General features: G+C 37.8%; 2 protein-coding genes across 3 annotated transcripts in view; one reads left to right on the top strand and one right to left on the bottom strand.

The window, feature by feature from the left end:
- The window catches only part of LOC110073565 (protein FRA10AC1 homolog), a 43,246-nt gene extending 30,632 nt beyond the window's left edge, over window positions 1-12,614 (top strand). Inside the window, exons 12-14 of the mRNA XM_072995322.2 lie at window positions 424-462; window positions 5,638-5,722; window positions 10,414-12,614. Coding sequence (XP_072851423.2) covers window positions 424-462; window positions 5,638-5,722; window positions 10,414-10,456 — 167 coding nt within the window. The 3' untranslated portion in view covers window positions 10,457-12,614. The remainder of the gene's footprint in view (window positions 1-423; window positions 463-5,637; window positions 5,723-10,413) is intronic.
- Window positions 12,615-15,621: 3,007 nt separating this feature from the next.
- PDE6C (phosphodiesterase 6C) overlaps window positions 15,622-27,327 on the bottom strand; it is a 50,200-nt gene continuing 38,494 nt past the window's right edge. Inside the window, exons 13-22 of one of the 2 annotated variants that reach the window (XM_072995321.2) lie at window positions 27,133-27,240; window positions 26,893-27,002; window positions 24,669-24,756; window positions 24,310-24,410; window positions 23,550-23,657; window positions 23,393-23,456; window positions 21,282-21,356; window positions 21,106-21,189; window positions 20,625-20,778; window positions 15,622-16,437 (exon numbers count right to left, since the gene is read on the bottom strand). In XM_072995321.2, the coding sequence (XP_072851422.2) occupies window positions 16,364-16,437; window positions 20,625-20,778; window positions 21,106-21,189; window positions 21,282-21,356; window positions 23,393-23,456; window positions 23,550-23,657; window positions 24,310-24,410; window positions 24,669-24,756; window positions 26,893-27,002; window positions 27,133-27,240 (966 nt within the window). In that variant the 3' untranslated portion in view covers window positions 15,622-16,363. Of the gene's footprint in view, window positions 16,438-18,347; window positions 20,779-21,105; window positions 21,190-21,281; window positions 21,357-23,392; window positions 23,457-23,549; window positions 23,658-24,309; window positions 24,411-24,668; window positions 24,757-26,892; window positions 27,003-27,132; window positions 27,241-27,327 lie in introns of those variants that run through there. The other variant, XM_020782886.3, reaches the window with a different exon arrangement.

Below are 27,327 nucleotides of genomic sequence, written 5' to 3'. Positions count from 1 at the left end.
TGGATTAATTCAAAGTAAGTCGTTCTTGAAGCAGACTTACTGAAATCAGTAAGATTTAACTTAGTCAGATGTTTTATGCATTTCAGTGAGTCTACTGAAATGCATTATTTGGATATGACTCATTTTGGCTTTAGCCCTATATCCAAACCTGATGTGTATTGCTGGAAATATTTTGAATGTTAGCAAGATTTCTTATAAACAGCGAGAGTTACTCATTAATAAAAAAAGTACAGATTATATTATTTTTTAAAAAGTGTTTATTTTGAAGTTTGCTAGTTACATTCAAGGATTTTCTAGCATTGTGCTTCAGTCTCATAAAATATGAGTAGCAGTAAATAAATTTCAAACATTTGTCATGATTTATGAACATGCATGAGTGGATACAAGTGTGACTAATTATTTGTAAATATGGCCTCTTTTCAGATCAAGTATCCTCAGAAGAATTTGACAGTACTGATCAAGGTAAATAAGTATAGTTTAATATTTAAGGGGGAAATCCCAAATATCTTAATGCCAATACACTTGTTTCAGAAGGTGTTTCTGTTTAATAGTGATTCTTGTTTTAAAACATGTAAAAGAGGCCATAAACCTTGAAGTTTGAACGGGATGATTGGTTACCATTCTTCGAAAAAAATGTCACAGATTTTGAAGGGCAAATATTACAGCAGTATACTATAAAATCTAATCAAGAACTTGCTAATAACTATGCAATAAGTTCTATGTGAGCTTGTGTTCTTCAGAAAACAGCTTCCACCCTGCCCTGCAACTGCAGTAGAAGCTGGTTTTCAAAACCAGATTGTGGCCTGAAATATGAACCTCTATTTTTTTAAAATATGATTTTTTGTAATCATGAGTGTTGTGGGAGAGAAAAAGAACAATAATAGAATAATGGGGCTGGAAGAGGCCTATAAAGCTATCATGTCCAACTGAAATACTGTTGTACGCCAAAAGACTGTGATTTGTATCCCAGTTACAGAGGTAAACCCAATTAGAGTAGATCTTTTTGTATTATTGATATTTATATAAGTTCTGAGTAGTTGAATTTAGGACCACTAAATATACTATGCCATAGTTACAAGATGCAATTCAGCACTGACTGGCTTAATTGTACATTGCTTTCAGCAGGCTTGGAGTGTAACTATGCTAGATAGCTGAATATGTTAGATATTTGGCTACAAATCCAGAGGTTGAGAATTTGATTCCTCACTGTGCCTCCCAGGAGAAGAGACAGCATGTGTGACCTTTAGCCTTTGTATTCAGGATGCTCCAGAACTTTGTTGTTGTTGTTGTTCAGTCGTGTTGGACTCTTTGTGACCCCATGGACCAGAGCACACCAGGCCCCCCTGTCCTCCACTGCCTCCCAGAGTTGAGTCAAATTCATGTTGGTAGCTTTGATGACATTGTCCAACCATCTCATCCTCTGTTGTCCCCTTCTCCTCTTGCCTTCACACTTTCCCAACGTCAGGGTCTTTTCCAGGGAGTCTTCTCTTCTCATGAGATGGCCAAAGTATTGGAGCCTCAGCTTCAGGATCTGTCCTTCCAGTGAGCACTCAGGGTTGATTTCCTTTAGAATGGATAGGTTTGTTCTCCTTGCAGTCCAGGGGACACTCAAGAGCCTTCTCCAGCACCACAATTCAAAAGCATCAATTATTCAGCGGTCAACCTTCTTTATGGGCCAGCTCTCACTTCCATACATCTCTACAGGAAAAACCATAGCTTTGAATATGCGAACTCTTGTTGACAAGGTGATGTCTCTGCTTTTTAAGATGCTGTCTAGGTTTGTCATCGCTTTCCTCCCAAGAAGCAGGTATCTTTTAATTTTGTGGCTGCTGTCACCAACTGCAGCGATCATGGAGCCAAAAAAGTAACATCTGTCACTGCCTCCATATGTTACCCTTCTGTTTGCCAGGATGTGATGTGACCAGTGGACATGATCTTGGTTTTTTTGATGTTGAGCTTCAGACCGTTTTTTGCACTCTCCTCTTTCACCCTCATTAAGAGGTTCTTTTAGTTCCTCCTCAGTTTCTGCTATCAGAGTTGTATCATCTGCATATTGGAGCTTGTTGATATTTCTTTCGGCAATCTTAATTCCGATTTGGGATTCCTCCAGTCCGGCCTTTTGCATGATGTATTGTGCATATAAGTTAAATAAGCCGGGGGACAATATACAGCCTTGTCGTACTCCTTTCCCAATTTTGAACCAATCAGTTGTTCCATATCCAGTTCTAACTGTTGCTTCCTGTCCCACATATAGGTTTCTCAGGAGATAGATAAGGTGGTCAGGCACTCCCATTTCTTTAAGGACTTGCCATAGTTTGCTGTGGTTGACACAGTCAAAGGCTTTTGTATAGTTAAGGAAGCATGAGTAAATGTTTTTCTGGAACTCTCTGGCGTTCTCCATAATCCAGCGCATGTTAGCAATTTGGTCTCTAGTTCCTCTGCCCCTTCGAAATCCAGCTTGTACTTCTGGGAGTTCTCGGTCCACATACTGCTTAATCCTACCTTTTAGGATTTTGAGCATAACCTTGCTAGCGTGTGAAATGAGTGCAATTGTATGGTAGTTGGCGCATTCTTTGGCACTGCCCTTCTTTGGGATTCGGATATAGACTGATCTTTTCCAGTCCTCTGGCCTCTGTTGAGTTTTCCAAACTTGCTGGCATATTGAATGTAGCACCTTAACAGCGTCATCTTTTAAGACTTTAAATAGTTCAACTGGAATGCCATCATCTCTACTGTCCTTGTTGTTAGCCATGCTTTCTAAGGCCCACTTGGCTTCACTCTCCAAGATATCTGGCTCAGGGTCAGCAACCACACTATCTGGGTTGTCCGGGATATCCAAATCTTTCTGGTCTCATTCCTCTGTTATTCTTGCCACCTCTTCTTGATATATTCTGTTTCTGTTAGGTCCCTCCCATTTTTGTCCTTTATCATGTCCATCTTTGCACAAAATGTTTCTTTAATATCTCCAATTTTCCTGAACAAATCTCTGGTTTTTCCTTTTATATTATTTTCCTCTATTTCTTTGCATTGTTCATTTAAGAAGGCCCTCTTTTCTCTCCTTTCTATTCTTTGGAAGTCTGCATTCAATTTTCTGTAACTTCCCCTATCTCCCTTGTATTTTGTTTCCCTTATCTTCTCTGCTATTTATAAGGGCTCATTGGACAGCCACTTTGCTTTCTTGCATTTCCTTTTTTTGGGGATGGTTTTTGTTGCTGCCTCCTGTACAGTGTTACGAGCCTCTATCCAAAGTTCTTCAGGCACTCTGTCCACCAAGTCTAGTTCCTTAAATCTGTTCTTCACTTCCACTGTGTGTTCATAAGGGATTTGATTTAGATTATACCTGACTAGCCCAGTGGTTTTTCCTCCTTTCTTCAGTTTAAACTTGAGTTTTGCTATAAGAAGCTGATGATCAGAGCCACAATCAGCTCCAGGTCTTGTTTTTGCTGACTGTATAGAGCTTCTCCATCTTTGGCTGCAGAGAACATAATCAATCTGTTTTCGGTATTGCCCATCTGGTGATTTCCATGTGTAGAGTTGCCTCTTGTGTTGTTGGAAAAGAGTGCTTGTGATGACCAGCTTGTTCTCTTGACAAAACTCTATTCCACCTTGTCCTGCTTTGTTTTGAATTTGAAGACCAAACTTACCTGTTGTTCCTTTTATGTCTACTTTAGCATTCCAATCCCCTATAATGAGAAAAACATCTTTCTTTGGTGTCAGTTCTAAAAGGTGTTATAAGTCTTCATAAAATTAGTCAATTTCATTCTCCTTAGCATTGGTGGTTGGTGCATAAACATGGATTACTGTGATGTTGAAAGGTCTGCCTTGTGTTCGTATTGAAATCATTCTATCATTTTTGAGATTATATACCATTATAGCTTTTCCCTTTCTTTTGTTGACTATGAGGGCTACTCCATTCCTTCTGTGGGATTCTTGCCCACAGTAGTAGATATGATAAGCATCTGAGTTGAATTCGCCCATTCCTATCCATTTTAGTTCACTGACGCCCAGGATGTCAGTGTTTATTCTTGTCATCTCCTGTTTGACCACATCCAGCTTCCCAAGGTTCATAGATCTTACATTCCAGGTTCCTATGCAGTATTTTTCTTTGCAGTATCAGACTTTCCTTTCACTTCCAGGCATGTCCACAGCTGAGTGTCATTTTGGCTTTGGTCCAAACACTTCATTAGCTCTGGAGCTACTTGTACTTGTCCTCTGCTCTTCCTCAGTAACATGTTGGACGCCTTCCGACCTGAGGGTTCCATCTTCCAGCATCGTATCTTTTAGCCTTTTGCTTCTGTTCATGGGGTATTCTTGGCAAAGATACTGGAGTGGCTTGCCAATTCCTACTCCAGGTGGATTGCATTTAGCCAGAACTCTCCACTATGACCTGTCCATCTTGGGTGTCCCTGCACGGCATAGCCCATAGCTTCTCTGAGTTACTCAAGCCCCTTGGCCACGACAAGGCAGCAATCCAAACTACAGAATGGCAAACTGCTTCTGAGTATTCTCTGTCTAGAGAACCATGGCAAGGGTTGCCATAAGTTAGAATTCACTTGAAAGTGCATAATTATTAATTATCTCTGTGCCAAGATATGACAGTAGATGCTTCTTCCTAAATTTGTTCAAATTTAATAAATAGTGTATGTCCACAAAACTTTGAGTAGTTGGTTCAATACTACAGAGATCTTAAGAAATGTATTTTAAGTTTGAGTGTGCAATTGTTAAGAATCATTTTTAAAGGTTTGGATTTCAGGTACTTCTCTGGTCATAATATGGGTATATTCTTAGTTGAAACATGCTTGCATACCTCCTTTGTTGACAAAAATAAACAAGTTTTCATGAGTATTCTCTTTACCATGTTCTGTAATAATTCTGACAACCACTAGGCATGTTCACATTAATCTTCCTATACAATGCCAGAAAACAGCCTCATGTTCCCAGGCAACGTTCTGCACCAAATAATATGAAATATTACAGCATCATAGTCCAACTTTAGGTGCATTGTGTTTTTTTGTTTAAAAAATAGTTACATATTAGACCAAAATGTGGATGGGGAGGCATATTTTATATATATAAAAATATGCCTCCCCATCCTTACCTCCCCATCCACATTTTGGTCTAATATGATTTACTATAAGTGGACATAAATATGGAATAGAGCATATCTTCTGGATTCTTAAAAAGTACACTGTATAGGTGGAAAGAGCTAACTAATGTATGTAATATGTAAAGCTTTTATTGTTATTGTTTCTATTATGCCTCCTACAGCTGATGGAGCAGACTCTTGTTTTACAAAGTCTTACACGTTATTTGCATAGGAAAAAAGGCAGAACTCCAAAAAAAGAACAGGATTGGGAAAAAAAAGAAACAGACTCATTCAATGTATTTCCCTGAAACAAAGTAATAAACTATTCACTGAATATAGATAGAATCTTTTCTGGCATGTTCCTAATTCTTTTAGATAGAGACTTGGAACATCAGCTGTACTGACTTTGGAACCCACTACCTGAATGCTTTCAGGCCTTATGTACAGTGTTTATGAAATAACTATATTAATCAGTGTAATCTAGCATAATTTTAAATGTGTTCATTCTTAAAAGAAACATAATAATCTTTAGTGACCACATTGTTTAACAGATTCAGACAATGGTGATCAGCAAGATGGCCCCTCAGAGGCTGATTATTGGAAGGGTCCTCCACAAGACGCAGAAGAAAAAACACAGTAAGTCATTATATCTAATAGCTTTTCAGTTTCACAGTGATTGTGATTTTGTATCTACCGGTATGTACACAGAGATCCACATACAGGAAGTATAGGCATGATTTTTTAAAAAAATTCTCTGGATTGAAAACATTCCTAAAAACAGTCATGTTGGACAAGAGCAAAGACCTATCTTGTTGAACAGTCTTCTGTTTGCATTATTCTCGAACTGATGCCAGTGGACAGTCTGTCAGCAGGACATAAGCGCAACAACACCCTTTTGCTTGCGTGTCCCAGCAACAGGTATACAGAGGCATTGTGTCTCTGATGCTGGAGATTAAATACATTGCTGTGCCCCAGGTTCAGGTTAGTAGCTCAGAAGATATGAACAGTAAAACTCCAAATAAAATAAGGAACACTACGAACAAGCCTTATATTAACCTAATTCTATGTGTTCCCTTAAGGTGCTACTGTTTATACAAGCAGAATGACTAATTAGTGCAGGTATGGGGAAAGTCACCTAAATGATCATTTAACCTCTAATGAAAATAGGCATAATTATAGTAATAAAAAGTTGGCTGACTCTTTGAGCCTAAATGTCTCTACTCTGAACTATATTTCATTGCTTTTATAGGTACTTACCTTTTAGGAAGTATGTTCAGATGTATAGATAACGTCACGATTGCTACATTTTAAATTTACTACTGTATTTGTGTTTTTTTCCCTATTTCCCAGAAGAGAAATTCAAATTGTTGACATATTTTCCCTTATTAGCATACATAAAGTTTTTTTTTAGTTTTAAAACAAACAAAGGTGGTCAATTCATGGAGTTAAAATTCCATCAATCCAGGACTGCCCATGGTGATCTAAAGTGAGATTTTTGTTAGAGGACACTGTTGAGTTTCGGTTGCTGTGCTGCTTTATGGCAGACTTTCCTCTTCATGAAGGAAGGTTTTTCTTGTGTGCAAGGAACTCAGATCTTAACACTTGAAAAGCTCATTTAAATATATATGCATAAGTGTTTTATCTAGGTAGAAGATATATTAGTTATGGTGAAATAGTTCTCTCCTCAGACAATTTGTTGTTTTAGTATACTATTTCTGAATAGAAAAGTAAACCAGCCAAGCTGATACTATATTACATTTATTTAGTTTATATTTTGCATACAAGGAAATTATCATTCCAAAAAGGCAAAAAAGTTCAGTTAGCAAAATATATTAAACCACATTCTAAAAGCTAAAGAATGTAAAATAATATACATATAAAAATATAAAATTTAAATAATACTGTAATAATTATATTGGATTAAACATTTTCTAATTTGATATGCAAAAAGAGGTTCTTTTACCCAAAAAATTAACCTAACAGAAAAAAAGTTATGAATTTACCATGTTAGCAATTTCTTCTCTCCTCCCCCTTTCTGAAATGGGTTGCATTTATATGGTTTTCTTCCATCAACACATTGAACATCTACTTGCAATACTGTCTTGTCAGTACTAGCTTACCAACTTGCAATGCTAATTTCTGTCGACATTATACTATAGTTGACACTAAGGTGATTGTGCAGCAGCAATTTCTAAACAATTCTTCTATGATACCTGCTGTTAATCAAAATATCCCTATCTTGCATAGCATATGATTTTGTGTGGCGTAATACATTATCTGACCTTGCATAATTATCTGACCTGATGCAGAAACTTCAAATGGTGCAAAATGCGGCAGCCAGGCTCCTTAGTGGGGTGAGGAAATATCAGCATATCTCCCCCACCCTGACTGCTTTGCACTGGTTGCCCATTCGTTTCCACATTGATTTCAAAGTATTAATGATGACGTATAAAGCCCTAAACGGTTTGGGACCTCGATATCTGGCAGATCGCCTTCTCCCACCCAGGTCTACCCGAATCACTCGACAAAGCCAGCAGGGATGGCTGAGGGGCCTTGCACCGAGAGAGGTCCGGAAGGAAAGAACAAGAAACCGGGCCTTCTCGGCAGTGGCCCCTCGGCTGTGGAACACTCTCCCAACGGAAATCGATCTGGCTCCCTCGCTGGGTGTTTTTAAAAGCCATTTAAAAACTTGGCTCTTTAGGCAGGCCTTCCCTCCAGTCAATTAATTGATATTTATTCTCAATTATTCTATCTTGATAATGTGTGTATATATCAGTTAGTGGGTTTTTATCATTATGTATGTTATGTTATTTTATTGTATTTTATTTCTCATGTAAGCCGCCCCAACTAGACTTTGTCTAGAGGGGCGGGGTATATGTCCAACTAAAGTAAAGTAAAAGTAAAATAAATAATGTTCTTCTCTACTAGTAGATGCATAAACATTATTTATGAGAAACTTCAATATAAACAGGCAGATAATATCCATCTGCTTGCTAGTCATTTTTGTTGTTTAGTCATTAAGTCGTGTCCGACTCTTCGTGACCCCGTGGACCAGAGCACGCCAGGCCCTCCTGTCTTCCACTGCCTCCTGGGGTTTGGTCAAATTCATGTTGGTAGCTTTGATGACACTGTCCAACCATCCCATCCTCTGTCGTCCCCTTCTCCTCTTGCCTTCACATTTTTCCAACATCAGGGTCTTTTCAGGGAGCCTTCTCATGAGATGGCCAAAGTACTGGAGCCTCAGCTTAGGATCTGTCTTTCCAGTGAGCACTCAGGGTTGATTTCTTTCAGAATGGATAGGTTTGTTCTCTTTGCAGTCCAGGGGACTCTCAAGAGTCTCCTCCAGCACCACAGTTCAAAAGCATCGATTCTTCGGTGATCAGCCTTCTTTATGGTCCAGCTCTCACTTCCATACATCACTACTGAAAAAACCATAGCTTTTCATACAAAGTAGGAAAATATAAAGTTTATATGCTTCCCTTTTTATCAAACTCATATAGATCCATCAAAAAATACAAGAAAATATTCACTTTTATCTAGTGGAAAATTGAGTGTTTTTGTTTCCAAAAGCAAACTTTAACATCACCAAAACCTAACATTAGTCATTAAAAAGACATTTAAGTAAAAGATTAGATTAAAGATTCTAGTTTTGAAGGAAGCTCTGAGAGCAAATGGCATGTGTTATCGTGGTTCATGTCATTTCTGCTAGTGGCAATTTTGTGGTTACTCTTTCGCAGTTGAGGTGGCTTTTTGTAATTCAAGTTGGCATCCCTAACTGGCACTTTTTGGATGTCTAGAACTATAAATCCCACAATTCAGCCCCTGGCTAGGATGGCATGATTTCCACTAGAGGAAAACAGGAAAGTACCAGTTTAGAGACAGCTGCCCTACTGGGTGAATGTTTGTCACTGATTTACATCTTTTTTTCCACCCAATTTCCCAGCAAAACTGAGGTTGTTTACTCACTCTTCAAACACCATGGATTGTCTTCCTGAACTGTAAAGGTTAATAAAGAATGATGTTTGTGTTCCCATTAAAAGATACGAAGCCAGTGCCATACTGAAGTTCAACAATAAGTGACCACAGGGATCAGTCAGCAAATCAAGAGTGAAGAATTCATGATTAGAAATATTTTGGTACCTCTGAATTTATGCAGAACATTTTTCTGCAGATTAGGCAGATGGTTCATAGTGGTCAAATGGAAGCCTGGTTCCCCATTGAAATTAGGGAGTGCCATGTAGATGAAGTAAGAAATGCCTCATTCCTGTTATGCAGAAATGTTCAAATGCTCTGATCCATCAGTTCCTTTGTGCATGTGGACTTGGAGTCTTTGACACAAGAAATGTATCCCCTACATCTCCCTCTTAACCCCTTTTCTTTCTTGTTTGTTCCCTTTATTCCCGTTCTGTGAGGGATTTATCTGTACAAATTTAGCTGATTAATTCAGTGCCCCCCTTACACACACACACACACACAGACACACACACTTCACATACATTGCCTCCTCCCCCCACTGTTGTTCTTACCATGACCAACTCTGTCTTCTTCTTACTTTTTCTGTGTCTAATCTATTAAAATGTCTTTATGTTGTAATTTTTGACCCAATTTTTAAATTATTTGGGATCAGGCTAAGTCCCTGTTCTGAATTAAGTCCTTATTTTTTGCTTTTTGTTAAAATTGGGGCAAAAATTGAAAGAATGGCCTAATTTATTAAAAATCTTTGGTGTATGAGTATATGTGTGGGTTATTCGACATCAACACATATCACATTCAGGAAACCAATAAATACATCAAATAAACAAATTACAAATAAAATAAAGTATAAAATAAGTGAACACATTATCCTTTGGATCTATTATCTCTTCATCACATTCTTCCCATGGGTTCTCACTGTTTGTTTTCAAGGTTGTTGTTTCCCCCCCGCACCTTTGATATGTGTATTTGCGCTAACAAAATTGTCACTGCACTGTTTGCTGTCTTTGTTTACATAATCTCTTCAGTGGCACCATGATAATGATGTGTAGTCATACACTAATGCAGCAATAAATCTAAATAAACCTATTCTTTTCCAGCCCGGCACCTTCCTATAAGACAGTGGTTCCCAGCCTTGGGTAACCCAGGTATTCTTCGACTGTATCTCCCAGAAACCCCAGGCAGCACAGCTGGTGTTGAAGACTTCTGGGAATTGCAGTCCAAGAACACCCAAGGTTGGGGCGCAGTGCTATAACACATGGGACATATACTAAAAAAGGTCCTTGATGCCTGTGAATGAAAGTGGCAGCATATTCTTGGAGTGTTTCTTAATATGACTTGCTTTTATTTTGCAGGGATGAAGAATTTGATGAGTACTTTCAAGACTTGTTTCTTTGAAATGTGGAGAGCTAGCTCATTTCTTCATTAAGTGTCAGTGTCTGTGAATAAACATGTTAAAATTATAAATAAGTTGTGTGACATACATAAGTTGTGTCACACAATTTGGCAAAATTGGCAAAAGGCCACAAAATTGTGCATTAATGTGGCTTAAACATGTTTTGCATAAAATATGATGCATCGAGATGTAGAAGTGTGCAACTAGAGTAGAAAAACCAGAGTTCTCCACTCCTGCCACTCCCAACAATGCTGCTGAATGAACGGAGATGTGCTGTGGGGAGGGAGGTCCCTGAAAATGAGGTAGAGAGAACTTCTATGATCAGTGCTCTTCTATCAGTGGAAGCTGTCAACCAGAAAATCGGCAGGATACAGGATTGCTACCCTTGATATAAACAGACATATTTAGGATGGTAGTCTTAGTGTAGTAACACTATATTTAGTGGCTGACAGAGCATGCATTTAAAAAAAAAAAGGTTTGCTTTATCACATGGAATATTTGAAGTTAATTGTCTTGAAATAGTGGGCCACTTGGATCGTCTTAGTTGGGGCCAATTGATAATTCTATTGTTATATGCTGACAACTGAATGAGATTACAAGTTACTTTTATCACACCGTGCTTCACAAATATATGGAATTGTTAAGATCTGCAATAAAACAGTGTACTGTGCCTAACCCCTTAACAAGAGTGTGCTTTGTCAGGGTGTCAGCCAGCCAGCTAGCTAGCTATTTCCTGTGATAGTGATCCTGTAAGGCAAAAGGAGCTAAAAAAAGAGCAATTCACTCTTGCTCTGATTTCCCATTATTCATCACTAGCTAACACTCAACAGTCCATGATTTCCAGCCTTTATGTATGCTCTACCTCATTAAGCAGGTTGTGGAAATATGCATGCTCCCTTTTATTTCTTTTCCACATTTTAATATAGTTTTTTAAAATTCTGGATACCTTGGGTTTCAGCATAAGTTGATATTCCCTTTTTAGCTCTAATTCTTTTGGCAGTCACTCAGATTGGTCATTTGAGAGAACAATCTTTGATCAGACATGACATTTGAGCATCCATATGGCTAAAACTTCTGAAGGATAGATGTTAAAGAGTGAGTTGATAATAATCTTTGAATTGTTTTGATAAGAATCTTTAAATATTTTCTAACTAAAACAGTGTTTTCTTAACAAAACTGGGTTTTCTAGCCTTTTTTCCTGACTAGAAGTCCTGTCATTCTTATAATGAAGTGATGCATTAATGTGATAGTATGCCACTTTTTATTTTAATAAACAAGGGTAATGTACATGTGGTTTAGGCATTATCCATGGTTTCTGATTCCTCAGCAGAGCATGAACAGTAATCTTGGTTTAGAATATATTCCTAAACATGCAGCATGCCAAGAACACAGCATTTCAGTCTCTGCCTTGTTAAACTACATCATAATAAAAATCCATTTGACTTTAGATTTCTTAATAAATAGTATCCCCCCTCCCCAAAAAAAAACAACAACAACAATGATATTGTTTGGACTCAGAAGAGGGCAAAGTCAGATGGAAAGTTTTCATAAAATATTGATTTGAATGAAATTGATACATGATCCAACTTGGGGGGGGGACAGAAATATGCCTGCCATATTAAATTGTATATGTCATATAATGAAGACTTGAAGTTTAAAAAATAGTCTTAATTGAAAGTACTCACATTATACTCATTGACATGTTATCACAAACGATAGCTTGGATGGGTATCAATACATTTCTATTTACATTTAAAGATATTTAAAATAATTACATTTTCCACAGTTAACATGTACAGAAGGAATGGCAGTGTAAAGATAAATACTGAAGTTGCCCTTGGATAGCAGTGAAAGATAGACTTCTGTGTGTGAAGGGTTCTTTAGGTAAGATGGTGGATTTAAAGGTTAATTCTTTGTCATCTTGCAAGCTTCACAGGGAGTTAAATCCAATAAGCAGCCATCAGTTGACATCTGTGTAACTTGTTTCATGGGGCTCTGGAAGTGCCATTGCTATTTCTGCTGTTTAAAACAATGTAAAATGTCTATATATGTTAATATATAGCTTTCTTGTACATCTTCATGAAACAGTTATAAAAATTGTACAGTACATCTTCAATACATTGATTTTTGTTTAATACAAAGTATATTATTAACAATAAACTCAGTATTTCCTTCTTCTACCTATACTTAATACAGAAAAATATATTTAAATCTTTTTATGGCATTTTAAAAATCTGCATAAAATATTTGGCCCAGGAGTCAAGGATAGAACAAAGCAGAAATTTAATGGAACACTATTGCTGGTATACTGTCGCCAAAAGATGGAGCAGAAGGGCAGTGTCTCCTCCCTCTGCCCCCCCCCCCCAGTACTTTGGCAGGCTCCACATCACTGGCCCATTCTGGAACTGAAATTGGTCATGCAGCCTGTCATACAACAGGAAGCCTGCCAGAACAGTGTGGAGAATGCTTGTGTGATTGCTCTTCCATTCTGCTTTTAGGCAATAGAATACTGGCCTATATAATTAGGATGCTCCTGCATATTATCAATATTCTGTATATATGTTTTCATAGCAGTAGTAGCAGCACATGGGAGCAGGAATACTACAGTTCTATTTATATCTCTGCTGTAAAGGTAACCTGCTACTATTTGAAGATAAGGGGGAGGGAGCAGCAGGCCGATAATGCAGTCTTGTCAGTGCCAACTTAAAAGTTAAGTCCCATTGCATTCATTTGGGTTCAAATCTGAAGAATGTTATAAGAGTACTGTGTTTAGGAAGCATTTGCTACTGAAATACAGTAGTTGAGTATTATCATAGCATATTTTGAAAAATTACTGCAATCTTTTGTAAGTAAAGCCCTAGCGTACAGCAGGTAAGTGTCTGTCTAGATGAAGCATCTTTCCCTTGTCCTAGAGTCTCAAGCAGATTGGGGAAGTACCCAGGAATATAAAAATAAACCAGTCTGAAGCCTGAGAGAAAAATTTTTCCCTCCATTATGGAATACTTACTTGGATTTCATGAGAAGTGGGTTTCAAATGTAACCACCATTTCAGATGGCCATATGTGTAAACATGCTTAAATGGAAATAATACCTATTGAAATCAAAGGAACCTAATTCCAGAGAAAGGCCACATTTCTCCAGTCCATACATATACAACCCCTGTGTACTCACTTGGAGTTCACCAGTTAGTAGTTACTAGTTTGACTTGCATGACTTGAAACTTCTTTTTGAAGGAAATAAAAATTACCAAATATAAAGAGACAATTATATTTGGAGCATCTACTTACCAAACTAAGAACTGGTATTCAGGACTTGGTTGGGTATGTTTTGATGTCTGAGTACTTCTCCTAATTGAGTGAGTATTTCTCCTAAATCAAGGATTGAATTGTGTATTGGTGGTAGGACTGTTTTTGGAGGGAATTCTTTTTCAAGGCCACTTTCCATTTTAAAAGCTAGCCTTGGTGTCTTAAACCAGTATGTATGGTTTGCTACGTAAACAGATTTGCTTCTCATACTACCTTTTCAACAGGAGAGCTGTGCTACAGAAATAATATGAGAAATACTGAGCCATGTGGGAGGAGCTTATTCTGCAAGTTTTCAGTTGTCCCGAAAAGAAGAGAAATAATAGTCTGGGGATGAACTGAAGTGTGGGTTCCACCCACGTGGTCTTGCACTTCCCATGGTACAACCTATGTTCAAAAGCAATATGAGTGACAGAACACAATTCATGCACAGATGATCCTCTGTTCATTTCAGTGGTTATAATAAATCCACCTTTTTGGAAGAAAATCGGGCATCTTTTGAGGGTGGGAGAGCCCTTGTGTTTGCACTTAGGCTTTTACACCCACAAACAATAAACTAGTAAAAATTAGGTTGAACTTCAAAATAATTACAAAGAAAATATTTTTGAGAGAACAATCAGACTAGCTTAAGAAATAGCACACTAAAAGTTTAGTTGTCCAGTTTGCCATAAAACAACTTTTTCATCACCTGTTATTTATGGAAATGGTTGAAAACATAAGTTAGTTAACATTGTTTAATCCCATCTTTGTCTCTGTGGAGTCAAAAGGGTCTCTTTAAAAAGCATTTTCAAACATCTAAACATTCAAACATTTAATAGAGTCATTTATGTCTTTTTTTGATCAACACGGTCAATTCTAAAAGCTACATTTGTACATTTCCTTTATTATATCAAGACTATTATTAAACCTTACTCACATAATCATCTGGCATTCAATTGCATCTATCCCAACACTTTAGGCACAAGGCAAAAGCCTTACTCAGATTTTCTAAATCTTTTTCACAAGGTGAGGAGTGTGATGGCTCTGAGCAAGAGAATCTCATCTGTCTGCTAGAGACTCTCCATATGAACTGGAAAATCAGAGATGTGGCTTGCACCGAGACCTTAAGTAGATAAAAAGACATTGCTTTACAGAGCCATTGTTTTTTGTGCAAGCAAAGCAACAGCAGAGTGGGCACAGTTGCCTATTGTCAAGCCTGATGTTCCAATATCAATATAGACAATATGGGTGGAAATCTTAACATGGATTGCATTATTTTGGTTCCTTACTCATATACTGTACTAGGGTAAATAGAGTGTAGTGGTTAGGGTGCCTGACTAGGACGCAGGAGACCTGGTTTCAAATCCTCCTTGGTCATGAAATTGATTGGGTGAGTCATCCACTCTCAACCTGACCTACTTTACACAGTTGTTACGAGGATAAAGTGCAAACGAGGCAAGCCATATATTAGAAGAACAGTGGGATATAAAAGTACTGTAATAAATAACTAACACTTATAATTGGCCTGGGGGTCAGTATGGCCAATAACGTCTTGTGCTAGAAACTCAGTTCTCTGCCTTCTTGTGGAGATATGGGTGTACTATTTGAATGACTTCTATGCCGTGGGGTAAGGGTATACTATCTGGATGAATTCTGTGACATCTTGTAGAGATAGGTAAGGGTGTACTATCTGGATGTATTCAAAGCTTATTGTGGGGTACACACTTTCAGTGGTTTAGGCATTTCAATACAAATTTACTGCTAATAATATGGAATAGTCCTGCTTCACAATGTCCTGTGCTCTCAGTGGATCACTTCCTCTTTGGCTGATTTGTGGTTCCTTCCCTCCAAACCCTCAGCGACCACATAAGAGTGCTGGCAGATCCCATAGGAGAGCAGTAAGTAGTCGTTGAGTCATCACTACTATCTGGGGATAAAAATAACCCATGTTATATGAGAAGTTTTATTATGATGTTTCTTAATGGTATTTCTTAGTCTAGTCTGATTGTTGATCCCCAAAAAAGCACAACTGTTTTAAAGTTTCCATGTATTTTCCACTATCTTTTCTGTACTACAGCATCTGTATGTGCGTGCTCAAGAAGCCTCTTTGTAGGCACAGATTTTATGCTAGAATTACAGCTTCTAAAGTGACATATGCTACATTTTTATTGATTACAGTTCAGGGGGAGAATATAAATCATTTCATCTAATCATAATGTAAAACCTATTGCTATGCTGTTAGTAATGTTGAGGTTACAAGTTGTGCAACATATAGCTTATCATATGAAATTGGTTGAAAGTAGTGTAAAAATCATGGTTTCCTGACAGGTTGCAGTTTTAATACATTAAGTAAAAAAAATGCCATGTATAAATTGAGAATGACAGCAGCCAAGACTCAAGAAATGAACCCATAATCCACTTTGACAAATTATTCTCAGGTTACATTCCATTCGTTCTTCATCATTTGTCACTTTCCATTGGGCATTGTCACATTTAATTCCATTAGAAACGGCAGCAGTGTAAGGATTAGTTTATGCTTTACAGAAATCCTTGGGCTCAGTGAAGATCTTCATATATTCTACTGTAGTAGAAATGTAGTCCTTGACCGTTTAGTGTCACTGGAGTCAATTATAAAATTGTACATGTTTTTGATTTGCCTTCTCCACCTCCTCCACCGCCGCCACCTCCTCCTCCTCCTCCTGCTGCTTCAGCTAATGAATGACAGAAAAATAAGTGTTAGTAAGTTGAGCTGTAGATTTATTTAATGACATTCTTCAGGCACTTCACAGCATAAAAAGCACATGTGTTTGACCTTTTGAAAGCTCAAAACCATTTAGGTAATGGTGCATTCTTTGATGAGTAATCAAATCATGGTACGATACAGAAAGTAAAAAACTTTTCAAAGGACAAACACAAACTGAACCACTCATACTGGAAAGTTTCAGTAACCAGGTATACCCAACTGCACACACATTGTATTTGATGAAAAGTTTTGGAATAAAAGATTAAAGCCATAGATTAGTAAAATCCTCTAGACTATCTGAGAGGAAGACTGTGAGCTTTCTTTGTTCTAAGTATGGATGATGATAAAAACAAAAACAACTTTAATCAGTCTGAAAAATTAACTGGCTATTTTTTTAAAGACTGAAGTAGTTTTTCTTGTTCTATTTTCTTTCAAATGATTCCACAGGTTTTTATTTTTAATAATTCTTCTCTTGTGGGTAAATTGTTGCTTTCTGGCTCATTCAAATTTAACATACCAACATTAGAGTTAGAACTTACATTTGAAAGCTGTGGATCATCATGTTACTAGGTTATTTTCGACCCTTTCCACCTGCATTGAAACATGTCACATGATCAGTGGCCTACCTCCTGGAATTGTTCCAAATAAGTAACAGCATGATATTCAAAATACTGATTTTAATTTAGTAACATATCATCCTGTTTATTTTCTGTTCTGAACTTTCCACTGCAGTGGTTCAGCAAATGTATTTTGTTTTATTTTGAAAATCAACAATTTACAGTGTATAACACAGCAGGACAGGTAGGAGGTCTAAAAAGTGTAATACGATCTTTGATGCAAGTCATACCAGCCTAAGCATGAGCGATAGACCTCATGGAGATTTGTGATTTGAGATTGTGCCATTGCAATAATAATAATAATATTAACTCACACATGTATTTACACAAAGTTTTGATTATACTATGAAATTATTAGCTCACTGATCTGCTTCATTTTATACCATATTTTTTCACTGTAGCAGCACATATTTATTACAGTGATACACTGTAATATTATGGTGAGACAATTATGTTGTAAGCAATCATAACATAAATTTTATAGATATTTTAACTATATATCAAATTATATTATATTATACCGTCAGAATCATGGCACAGTGGTTAAACTGCAGTACTGTAGGCAAGACACTGCTCACAACCTGAGTTTGATCACAATAGGCTTAGGCAGCCGGCTGAGGTTGACTCAGCCTTCCATCCTTCCAAGGTCAGTAAACTGAGTACTCCGATTCCTTCGTGGGAATATGTAGGGGAAAAATATGTAAGCTGTCCAGAGAGTGCTTTAAACACTATGGGGCAGTATGTATGCAGCACGCTTTGTTTTAGCTTTGAAGGAAATGCTATTTCCCAGTACCGTTTTTGGGATCTACTTTTAAAAGATGTTTTAGGAACATGGCTGTTTCAAAATTAATATTAAAAAAGTTTCATGTCACAAGGTTTATTAACAACATAATGTCTCGGAAGCAGTTCATGTCGTTCTGCCAACTCCTGCGACGTTGCTGGAACCAGTTGTATTGGCTCTTGCCTTTCCATTGGACCATTTCAGCAACGTGGAGAGGGGGGATCTGCTGCTTGGGTAACACAGCCTATCCTTCATATTACTTTACCCAGGCTTCATGCTCTGGACACTTCTCGATACAGAGCACGTTACCATAGTCTCTCGAGACTGAAGGATGCCTATGAGGATGAATGTCTAGTTCTTGTTTTTTTAAAAAGGAAAGAAACTGAGGAGGGAAGACAGGAAAAGGAAAAACTAAGACATCACGTGGCTTATGTAAATTGATACGCAGTGGCAGATTCCATGCTGCAAGTTATGGGGATATGGACTTCAAAGCCTGCCAGTATCACAGTGCTTTTACAGTCTATCAGAATCAAATCGATAGAGAACTTTCCCTTTCAGAATATTGGAACCTTAAGCCAGCCAATGAATGAAATGATTAGGAATACATTCATGTTATCAGAAGGAAACTGTTCTTCACAGAATAGAAAATGAATGTATGACATTCTGTGCCACAAGATACATGGACACAGCCATTTGCTTCTTCAGCTTTGGAAGAGGATAAGCCAAATTATCCTAGACGTTAAGGTTACCAGTAGTTAGTGAATATAAAGAAACCTTGGGAAACTTTTTGTTCTTTGGAAAAATGTGCTAAAGTTGACATATACAAACGTTAAAAACAGCAGGTTATTAAAAGGTACAATGATTAAAAATCTGCCCAAGTCATATAAAATTTGGAGAGAGTGTTTCTTTTAGACCCTAAGATTTCCCCAAGGATGGTGGCATTTTCCAGAGCAGGAAGAAAGGGAACATTTACTTCTAATTTAAGAGAAGAATTAGATAGCATCTTATAATGGGCTACCAGCATAATAAGTGGCCTTGATCTAACTCAAGTGATGTAGAAACGTGGTGTCAACATATAAGAACTTGAACAGGGATGTGTATTTGAATGCAGTTAGAAGTATGCATTCCATACAAACAATGGTGGGATGTTCATTAGAATGAGGCTACAAATACAGTATATATCTAATTCAGAGTAGTGGAGTATAGATAAACTGATTCCTTCGGATCAATATTTGTTTTGAGTTCCAAATTTAGTGAAAATTCTGTTTACTTATATGGCTCTCCTTAGCTGAATTGGGCTGTTTGCTTTTTTTATGAGACTCACTAGCAGCTGGAGAATAATCAAGTCTAGAAAGCAAATCATGAATGTGAGCATGTAGTTACAGCTGGTGTAATACTTCCAGCAGCTTTTTCTATTGTTTCTGGAAAGGGTATTCTTGGTTTTGGCCTAAGCTTTGGGAAAGGAACAGCAAGAAAGCAAAACGTATGAAAAAGAAACAAGACAAAACAAAAGATCCAGACTTTAACACTAGTGAAAACAGCACAAAATGCCACAGATTCAATCAGTAATATTATTTTCTTAAGCTAGCTCTGGGGGGGGGGGGGAATTAAGCTGTAGATTTTGTCCTTCAGTATTTTAATTTAACATTTAGTGCTGAGTTGGAAAGAGTTGGCTACTTGAAGGTAGTTTAACAGAGACTAAAGGTCCAGTTACTTTGCTGATTTGTATCAATTTCAGTACAGATGTATTTTAAATCAATTTTCAGTCATGTGGTTTTTGTATTGCTGTGCACGTTCACAGCAATGTTATTTCTCTGATATAAAGTAGAGGCTTAAAATCGCTTCAGGAAACTACAGCTACGGTTTTAAATTGCTTCATTAATTAACATGTTTGCAGATAGCAGAATTTCCATTTTCCCTAATACCGGCGTTTCACCAACAATTATAATCTTCTATTTCCCATTTGTGTTCAATCTTGTGCATTATTCAGTTTTTAGGCATCCTTTGGAATGCATGCATTTCTCTTTAAAAAAAAAATTAAGTGACATAGTGACATTACTTCCGAAACCCACAACTGCTCACAAAGGCAATATTTAATATGACAGGGACATTCACATTAACCGAAGCGATTAATAAAGAATTGATTTTCATAAGTGTGTTAAATTAAAAAGCCTCCACAGGCTCTTTGAAAAGAAAAACATCACTTTTCACTGTCCCATTAAATATACTATATCAAGACTGCAGTCCTGTACCTGCTTGCCTGAGAGACATGAACAGGATTGCACTGTCAGTCAGTTATCTTTCTATAGTTTTGTTGTTGTTTCTGAGTATATTTCCTTAACTACAAGGTAGCTTTCTTGTGAAACGAAGAGCTATTTCTATTTATAAAAGAGCTGGTTATTCAAAGGAAAGGGAAGTGGGGTTGTTTTGGCCATTACCCCTTCTGTCCTATGTCACAACCCCTTCTTATGCTGTTCTGGGAATCCGCCAAATCTCAAGAGCAGATCTATAGGAGGGAAACCTTTGGCTCCATCCTCTTCCGCAGGTGGGCAATTCCATGAGCAGAAGGACCATTGGGTTCAGGCAACTATGCTGTGTCTTCACTTACCATTAAGTACAGTTTAGTGGAATTTTTCCTTGAATACCAACTTCAGCAAAAAGTCTCAAAATGACAGAGGTACGTCGATATATCTGCCAGAGTTGCTGCATAGATATACTTCAACATTTTGAATAAAAAATACAACTAACCTTTCTTGGCAGCCTCTTCCTCCCGTCTTTTCTTTTCTTCCTCAATAGCTTTCATCTTTTCCTCATATATATCAGCTCGTGACTTCCATTCCACCCGATTATTTTGAAGACCATCGAACATTGGTGTGATTTCTTTGTGGAATCTTGAAAATTCCTAAATAAATAGTTGAGATCCATAAAATGTACTTGCATGCTTTAAAAAATCATGCATTTGTACTAGTCATACAGACCACCACCTCCAACTCTTGTCTGTGCAACTGCCCCCCACAATGTACTCTAGGGGCAAATATGGGATTGGGAATTCAATATAGCTAGTGCTTTCTTTAATGGAGGACATCTGGCTAGACATCTGGCAGCAGAGTAAGCATTCTCAGACACTCATAAGCATGTGGACTTAAATTTATAATCTTAATTCCTTATTTCTAAAAATTGCTCTGCATTGTAAATACTGGATAATAAAATGGTGGATCCTTCATCTTACCTTGTAGACAAAGGTGCACACAAAATCAATGAAGCCAACTTGAAGCTTGGGCAGTTCCTCACTCTTATTCCTGTCCATCATTGGCTATAAAGGTATTGGGAAAATATTAAGTGGAAAGTCTAGAAGCATGATCAGTTAGCTGAAAGCAACGCTGTATAATGTAATGAAACACTTACAATTGGCTGTTGCTGTAAAACAGTTCGTTCAAGGTCACCTTGCTCCCAGAATTCATTTGCCACCATGATGGCAACCTGGAATGATAAGAAGGCTGTGCAGGAACTTCAAACTAGAACAGGCAACATGCAGTATTGCTCCTTTTCTTTATGACTATATATTTGAAACTATTCTGAATGGCACATTCCCATGATTGCCTTTTGTTTCAGAGGCTGATACAATTATAAATGATGGCCAGGATACTGTATTGTTCATGGAGTAACCATAGTGTGATTATGGTTTGACTTTTACACCTATTATGTAGGCACCTGTCCATGATGTACAAGTCCTGGTGCTACATCTCAGAAGGCTATCACAGAGCTGATACAGAAAAAAACAGTAAAAATTTTCCAGGAGTTGATACCTCACCCTAAATCTCTTTTTCTACTTTTAACAAAGGAACCAAGAAAAAAAATCGAAGTAAGAAAAGCAGAATAGCTACACAATGCTTTTTGATAGGTGGTATTATGAGCCTTGCATCTGGAAGCAGCACATGTACATCTGAATACTGGTAATCCTGGTACAGCAAGCAGAATAGCTTCATCCTTCATTTCCTACCAAAGGACTGGACGACTTTGATTTTTTTATGTTCTGCGAGAGAGATCTGCAGAATCATCATTAGCCTGTTGCAAACAATGCTTGGTCTATGTCTGGATGACAGTCTCTTTTAACACTGGCCATGTTGGATGAGGGGATGGGAACTGTAGGTCAAAATATTTGGATTTTGGACAAAATCCAAATATGGACAATGATCTGATTCAGGATGACTGCTCTTATATTCTTGGGAGTTTTTAAAATACTGTATGTTGATTTTGGTTGCTATCAGTGGCTTTGGACATATAGTTAAAAACACGGAAACAAATATGGAAATGAAATGAGGTAAACATCTCCAGATATAGATTTTAACATCAAATGTATTCTTTCTTTAAAAAGCATTATATTTTGCACAGATATTTTGTGTAATCTATGTTCTAGGTTATCCTAGAATAATCAAATAATGGAATAGGAAGAGGCTTTTCAGGCTATCAAGGTTTCCAGTCCCCTGACCATTATTGCAGCCATCCTCTGAATTTGTTCCAGTTTGTCACCATCCTTAAAGTGCAGTGTCTAGAAATGGACAAAGTAATCAAGATGAAACCTAACTGGTGCTGAATAGAAGGGAACTAGTATTTCACATGGTCTAGCAGCGGAGGCAGACCTTTCTCGGCTTGAGTGCCCAAAATGAGGGTGTGGGGAAGAAACTAGTGGCTGCTGTACCGCCCAGAAGACCAGAACCGGAACAGGAAGTGGCAGTTTCAGGGGGAATCATGGGGATGGACAGGGAAATAAAGGGGGAATCATGGGGACGGACAGGAAGTTAAAGGACCCAGAACAGAAAGAGAAAGGGGGAATCCCATCTGCAGACACTTCAAAAGGTTTGTTTCCATAAGGATGGCTGGGCGGGCGCTCACTCATGTGCCAAACGAAAGGGCTTTGCATGCCAGATGTGGCACGCGTGCCATAGGTTTGCCATCACTGAATAGTCTATATAGACTAAAATAGCATTTGCCCTTTTTGCAACTGCATCACAATGTAGACTCATATTCAGATTGTAAACTGAACAATTCCAGTATGCTCGCCAAGTATCTTCAATGTGCATTGTTACTTCTTCTGAGCTGCAGAACTCTGCACTTATCCCTGTTAAATGTCATTCTGTTGTTTTCAGCCTATCAGTATCTTTTGGAATGTTGTTCCTTCCAGCTATTCCAACCAATTTTGTGTCATTCACAGATTAGGTAAGGATACCCTGCACCTCTTCATCCAAGTAATTAATAAACATGTTGAAGAGCACTGCGCCCAAGACTGAGCTTTGTAGTACCTCACTTTTTATCTCTTCCCAGCTTGAGAAGGAGCCACTGATAAGCACTGTCAGAATACAATTCTGTAGCCAACTGCTTATGATAGTAGTTCTGTCTAGCTCACACCACAGCTTGTTTATCAGAGTAATCTCATGAGGCTGAAGTCAAGATATATTACCTCTGCCGCATTCCCACAGTTTACCAGGGAGGTTATACTTGACTCTGAAGATACTCACCTTACTTTGTACCTCCCAAGGTTTAGTGATAGCAGATAAATCACAGCCAGTCATCATCATAGCCCTTGGAATTGAAAAAAAAAAATTTAGAAAAAGAAGTGAAAGAAAATTCTGTACTGAAGAATAAATAAATTAATGAAATTAAATTTGAACCTACATGATTATTTCCTTTTTAGTTGGGTCCATGGATATATATTTAATTGCATCCTCTTCTTTTTCCATTTTTTCAATTGCATCTACTATCTTTTGAAACATAGTCCTTTTCCTGTGAAGATATTAAACTTATAAAGATGCATACACAGTCTCTCTTATAGCCTCCTTGGGCATTTTAGTTTCTGGGAGACCAACAATAGGGTTCTGAAGCCAAATAACAAGGGACCTGAATGTCAAACTAAATTCTAAGGCTCAACATTAAGAAAGTTCTGATTAATAGTGAAAGTTGAAGTTTATCATAGTATAATTCTAACTGTAGTTATATCCTGATGGCTGCATGATGTTTGGAAAATCTGGCTGAAGTTTCCAACTGAACTATACTAACAGTATTCTAGCATCATAAACAAATAAACAACACCAGGGTTTAGTTGTCTTGTTCCTTGTATGCAATGTTGCACTAGTGCTCAGGAACTCATATGACATTAGTTTGAGTCTACAATGTCTGGTACACTTGAATAGCATTTTCGATGTGAGACATAGGCAATACAAAATTAAAAATCAGATTATCAGGAGAAAAATAATAAATGTATGGCTTTTAAAAATGTTTTTATTGACGTTTAAATTATTTTTTATACGTAGCAGGGTCAAGAAATGAGACATTCTGTACAGAAAAAAATAAAATTATAAATCTGCAGCTGGTGGCAGGTGAAATTTAAATTTGTATGAGAAGCTAATATGTCAGCAGGAAAGAATTTAGCACTTACTTGAAATACAAAGCCAAATCAGTTGCTATGATTGCCACTTCAAATAAATGTAAAACAGTTTCAAATTGGCGCTTATTTAGATTCTGGAAGATGTTTAAACTCTGCAAAATGAAGGGGTATTTTTGCAAATCAGTCGTGCTTACAGAAATTTTTCAATTTTTTCTTATTATATTACTAGATATCTACTTCAAGGTCATCTACTTTAATACTTGTCCAAATGATCTAAATTAGAAAGTATTTTCCCAAAGAACCCGCAATCAAAACATCCAATGATGTGGACAGCACTTGATTCTACTGTATAGCTGTGGTTAACAGACCTATTTTACGCATAAAATAAGTAGTAAAAAATGGACACCAACCTCATCCTGTAGCAATGTTTTACTGTACTCTAAATGGTGCCTTTCTAAAATAGAAGAGCCATGAAGTCTTGCCAGTGGAGCTGCTGACCTGTTGAAATATAATTGTACAGTTTTTCAATTTTTATTCAATTTTTTTTCCTGAATCTTGACCCACTACAAAGTAGAGTGCATCCATACCCACTTGCTTTCAATCAATAGGAAACCAGTTTTAAAGCTTTGAATACCAACTGGAAGTCCTTTTCTGACTTCAAACTCTGTCATTAGAAATGCACATGGTCAGGCCATTGCCAAGGGCCCAGGAGCTCAAAAGAGCCCATTGCCAAATCTCTAAGATACATTTCCTAATCATAATAGGCAGGTACCATCTGTTATAGCTGTTCACTTCATCACTCTGGAACAGCTCTCCCTCGCCCACTAAAAATTGTGTATACTTGGGATTTTGAATGGGAGCAGTGCCGGCACTTGCAGCAGTCACCCACCAATGCCCAATGCTCAGGCCCTGCGCTTGCAGTGTTAAGAGGGCCACCATGGTCAGAGCCATGAGCTTTCTTTGCTCCCATTTGAAAATGCCAAGGCCGCCTGCTTAGAAAAACAAAATTGGTGCTAGTGACAAACAGTGAGTGAGAACATGGAGGGGTCTGGCTGTGGGAAGAATTTTGGCAGCGGCAGCTGGAGTAAGGAGGTCAGAAATTTTGGGGGGAAGGGAAGGAAATTTGATGGTGCTAGGCAGATGTTTGGGTTTGGCAGAGACGTCCAGAAGTTTCCCAGGAGTGAGTGAGGAAGGCAACAGCAGTACCGTGCCTCATGGCACACAGAAATCTGTGGCAGACCAGCCTGTGAGTGAAAGTTCTCCACCAGTAACAGCTGCTGAAAATCATCAAGGGCAGCCCACTATGTTACACCTGTTGTACTCTCTGAAAAAGTGAAAAAAAGAAAATGCTACCTTTGCCAACAGCTCATTTGACAAATTTGAAAAGCTCTAGGGCATAAGAAAAGGCCAGGTTTGTACCTACCAGCTGCAACACTATAGCCATTTATAAAGGAATACTGTTTTTTTTGACAGGATTTATTTTGTTTCAGAGAAGTGAATGGTGTCCATTGATTTCCATAAGACCCATGGCTGCATTAATGAAACCACTGAGGTAAAGCAGAATCTGCTCCTCCTAATCTGTGACATACAGGTTATCAGTGTTAAGAAGCAGCAGCAGCAGCAGGTTTTAAACCACCACAGATTGTAGTCTACAATTTCCCATAATCAGTGGGGCTCATTCACTTTAATGAGAGAAAGAAGTCAGCCGTTCTCCCCCTCATAATGCATGATTCTGAGGTCATTCAACAAAAGCAGTAAGTGGGAGATTCAGGGCAGAAAAGAAAATGATCGGCCCCACACTACTTCATTAACGTATGGACTTCAATGCTGCAAGATGTGATGCAAAAGGGATTAGACAAATCTGTAGACAAGAAAGTTTCTCAGCTGCTACTGGCTATGATAGCTATATTAAACCATTAAGATGTGAAGCAGTGGGCCACTAAAGTCATGTTGCTCTAGAGAGCAACAACACAACAGGACAAATACAATCACACCCAGAGCACAAGATTCCTAGCAGCACCGACCTAGTGGCCAGTGGAAAATCAGATTATAGATGAGATAAATCCGAGATCAGATCGAACAGGAGCATTTTTTCCTGTTCTAATTGGTTTTGCTTTCCTTACAGCAGTGGTGAAGGACCCGAGGCTCTGTAGCTGAATTTCACCCATCCGGGAACTGAATCTGTCCTTCTGGATTTCTCCTTTGCCCATACAGTACCACTCTTTAGTAGTTTCCTAGGTTTAATAGAATTTTTTTAAAAAATTCTAAATCAATCGTTCCCAAACATGGCCCCCCAGATGTTCTTGATCAGGGCTTCTGTGATGTTCTAATAATTCAAGAACATTGGTGACTCCAATTTTGGGAGCAGTTTTCTAAATGACTGAATCTTCTGTTGTTCGTATTGGCCATTGGAACCTTCTAATTTAAGCTTATCTGTGGCCCAGTTTCTCTGCAACTGAATTTAACTTTCTGACTGAAAAAGATTTCTTCTGTAGAAAGGGGAAGTCCACATAAAATTCACACAGAACTGTTTTTGAAAATCATATTGTTTCCTACTACAGTATCATGAAGTAATATTTCCTTCACTTAACAACCCAGATATTTGACATGTACATATTAGTAGGTGCCACTTACTTCATTTGATAAAGGTTATTGGTTCCTCTGTGATCAATGTCATGACAGAAAGCTGCAGCTACCATAGCAAAAGCTTCCAGGTCAGTATAATATTTCTTTATTTTGCCTGTCTGTATATATATATAAAAAAGATTATTTTTCATTTTCATATCTTCAAGTACTTATTACATTTATTTTATAACATACTATGGTGAAAAGCAAGCACAGGCATACTGTAGGTCCAGAATAAACAGACTATACCATCAAGAGAGTAAACATGGTTTGCCCAACGTTGAATCCATGTCGCCAGTTGTGGTAAGTGATGTCACGATACCCTTTTCTGACAGTATACATCCACCTTGTGAGCACCTGTACAAAGCAAAAAAAGCAGACAAAAAATCCTCGAAACCATGTTTAATTCTCTATGCTGTTACACTGTGTGGATAACACTGTTCT

The sequence above is a fragment of the Pogona vitticeps genome, chromosome 3 (genome assembly GCF_051106095.1).
Source record: "Pogona vitticeps strain Pit_001003342236 chromosome 3, PviZW2.1, whole genome shotgun sequence".
Classification (NCBI taxonomy): domain Eukaryota; kingdom Metazoa; phylum Chordata; class Lepidosauria; order Squamata; family Agamidae; genus Pogona; species Pogona vitticeps.
This window is presented reverse-complemented; position numbering and strand designations above follow the sequence as displayed.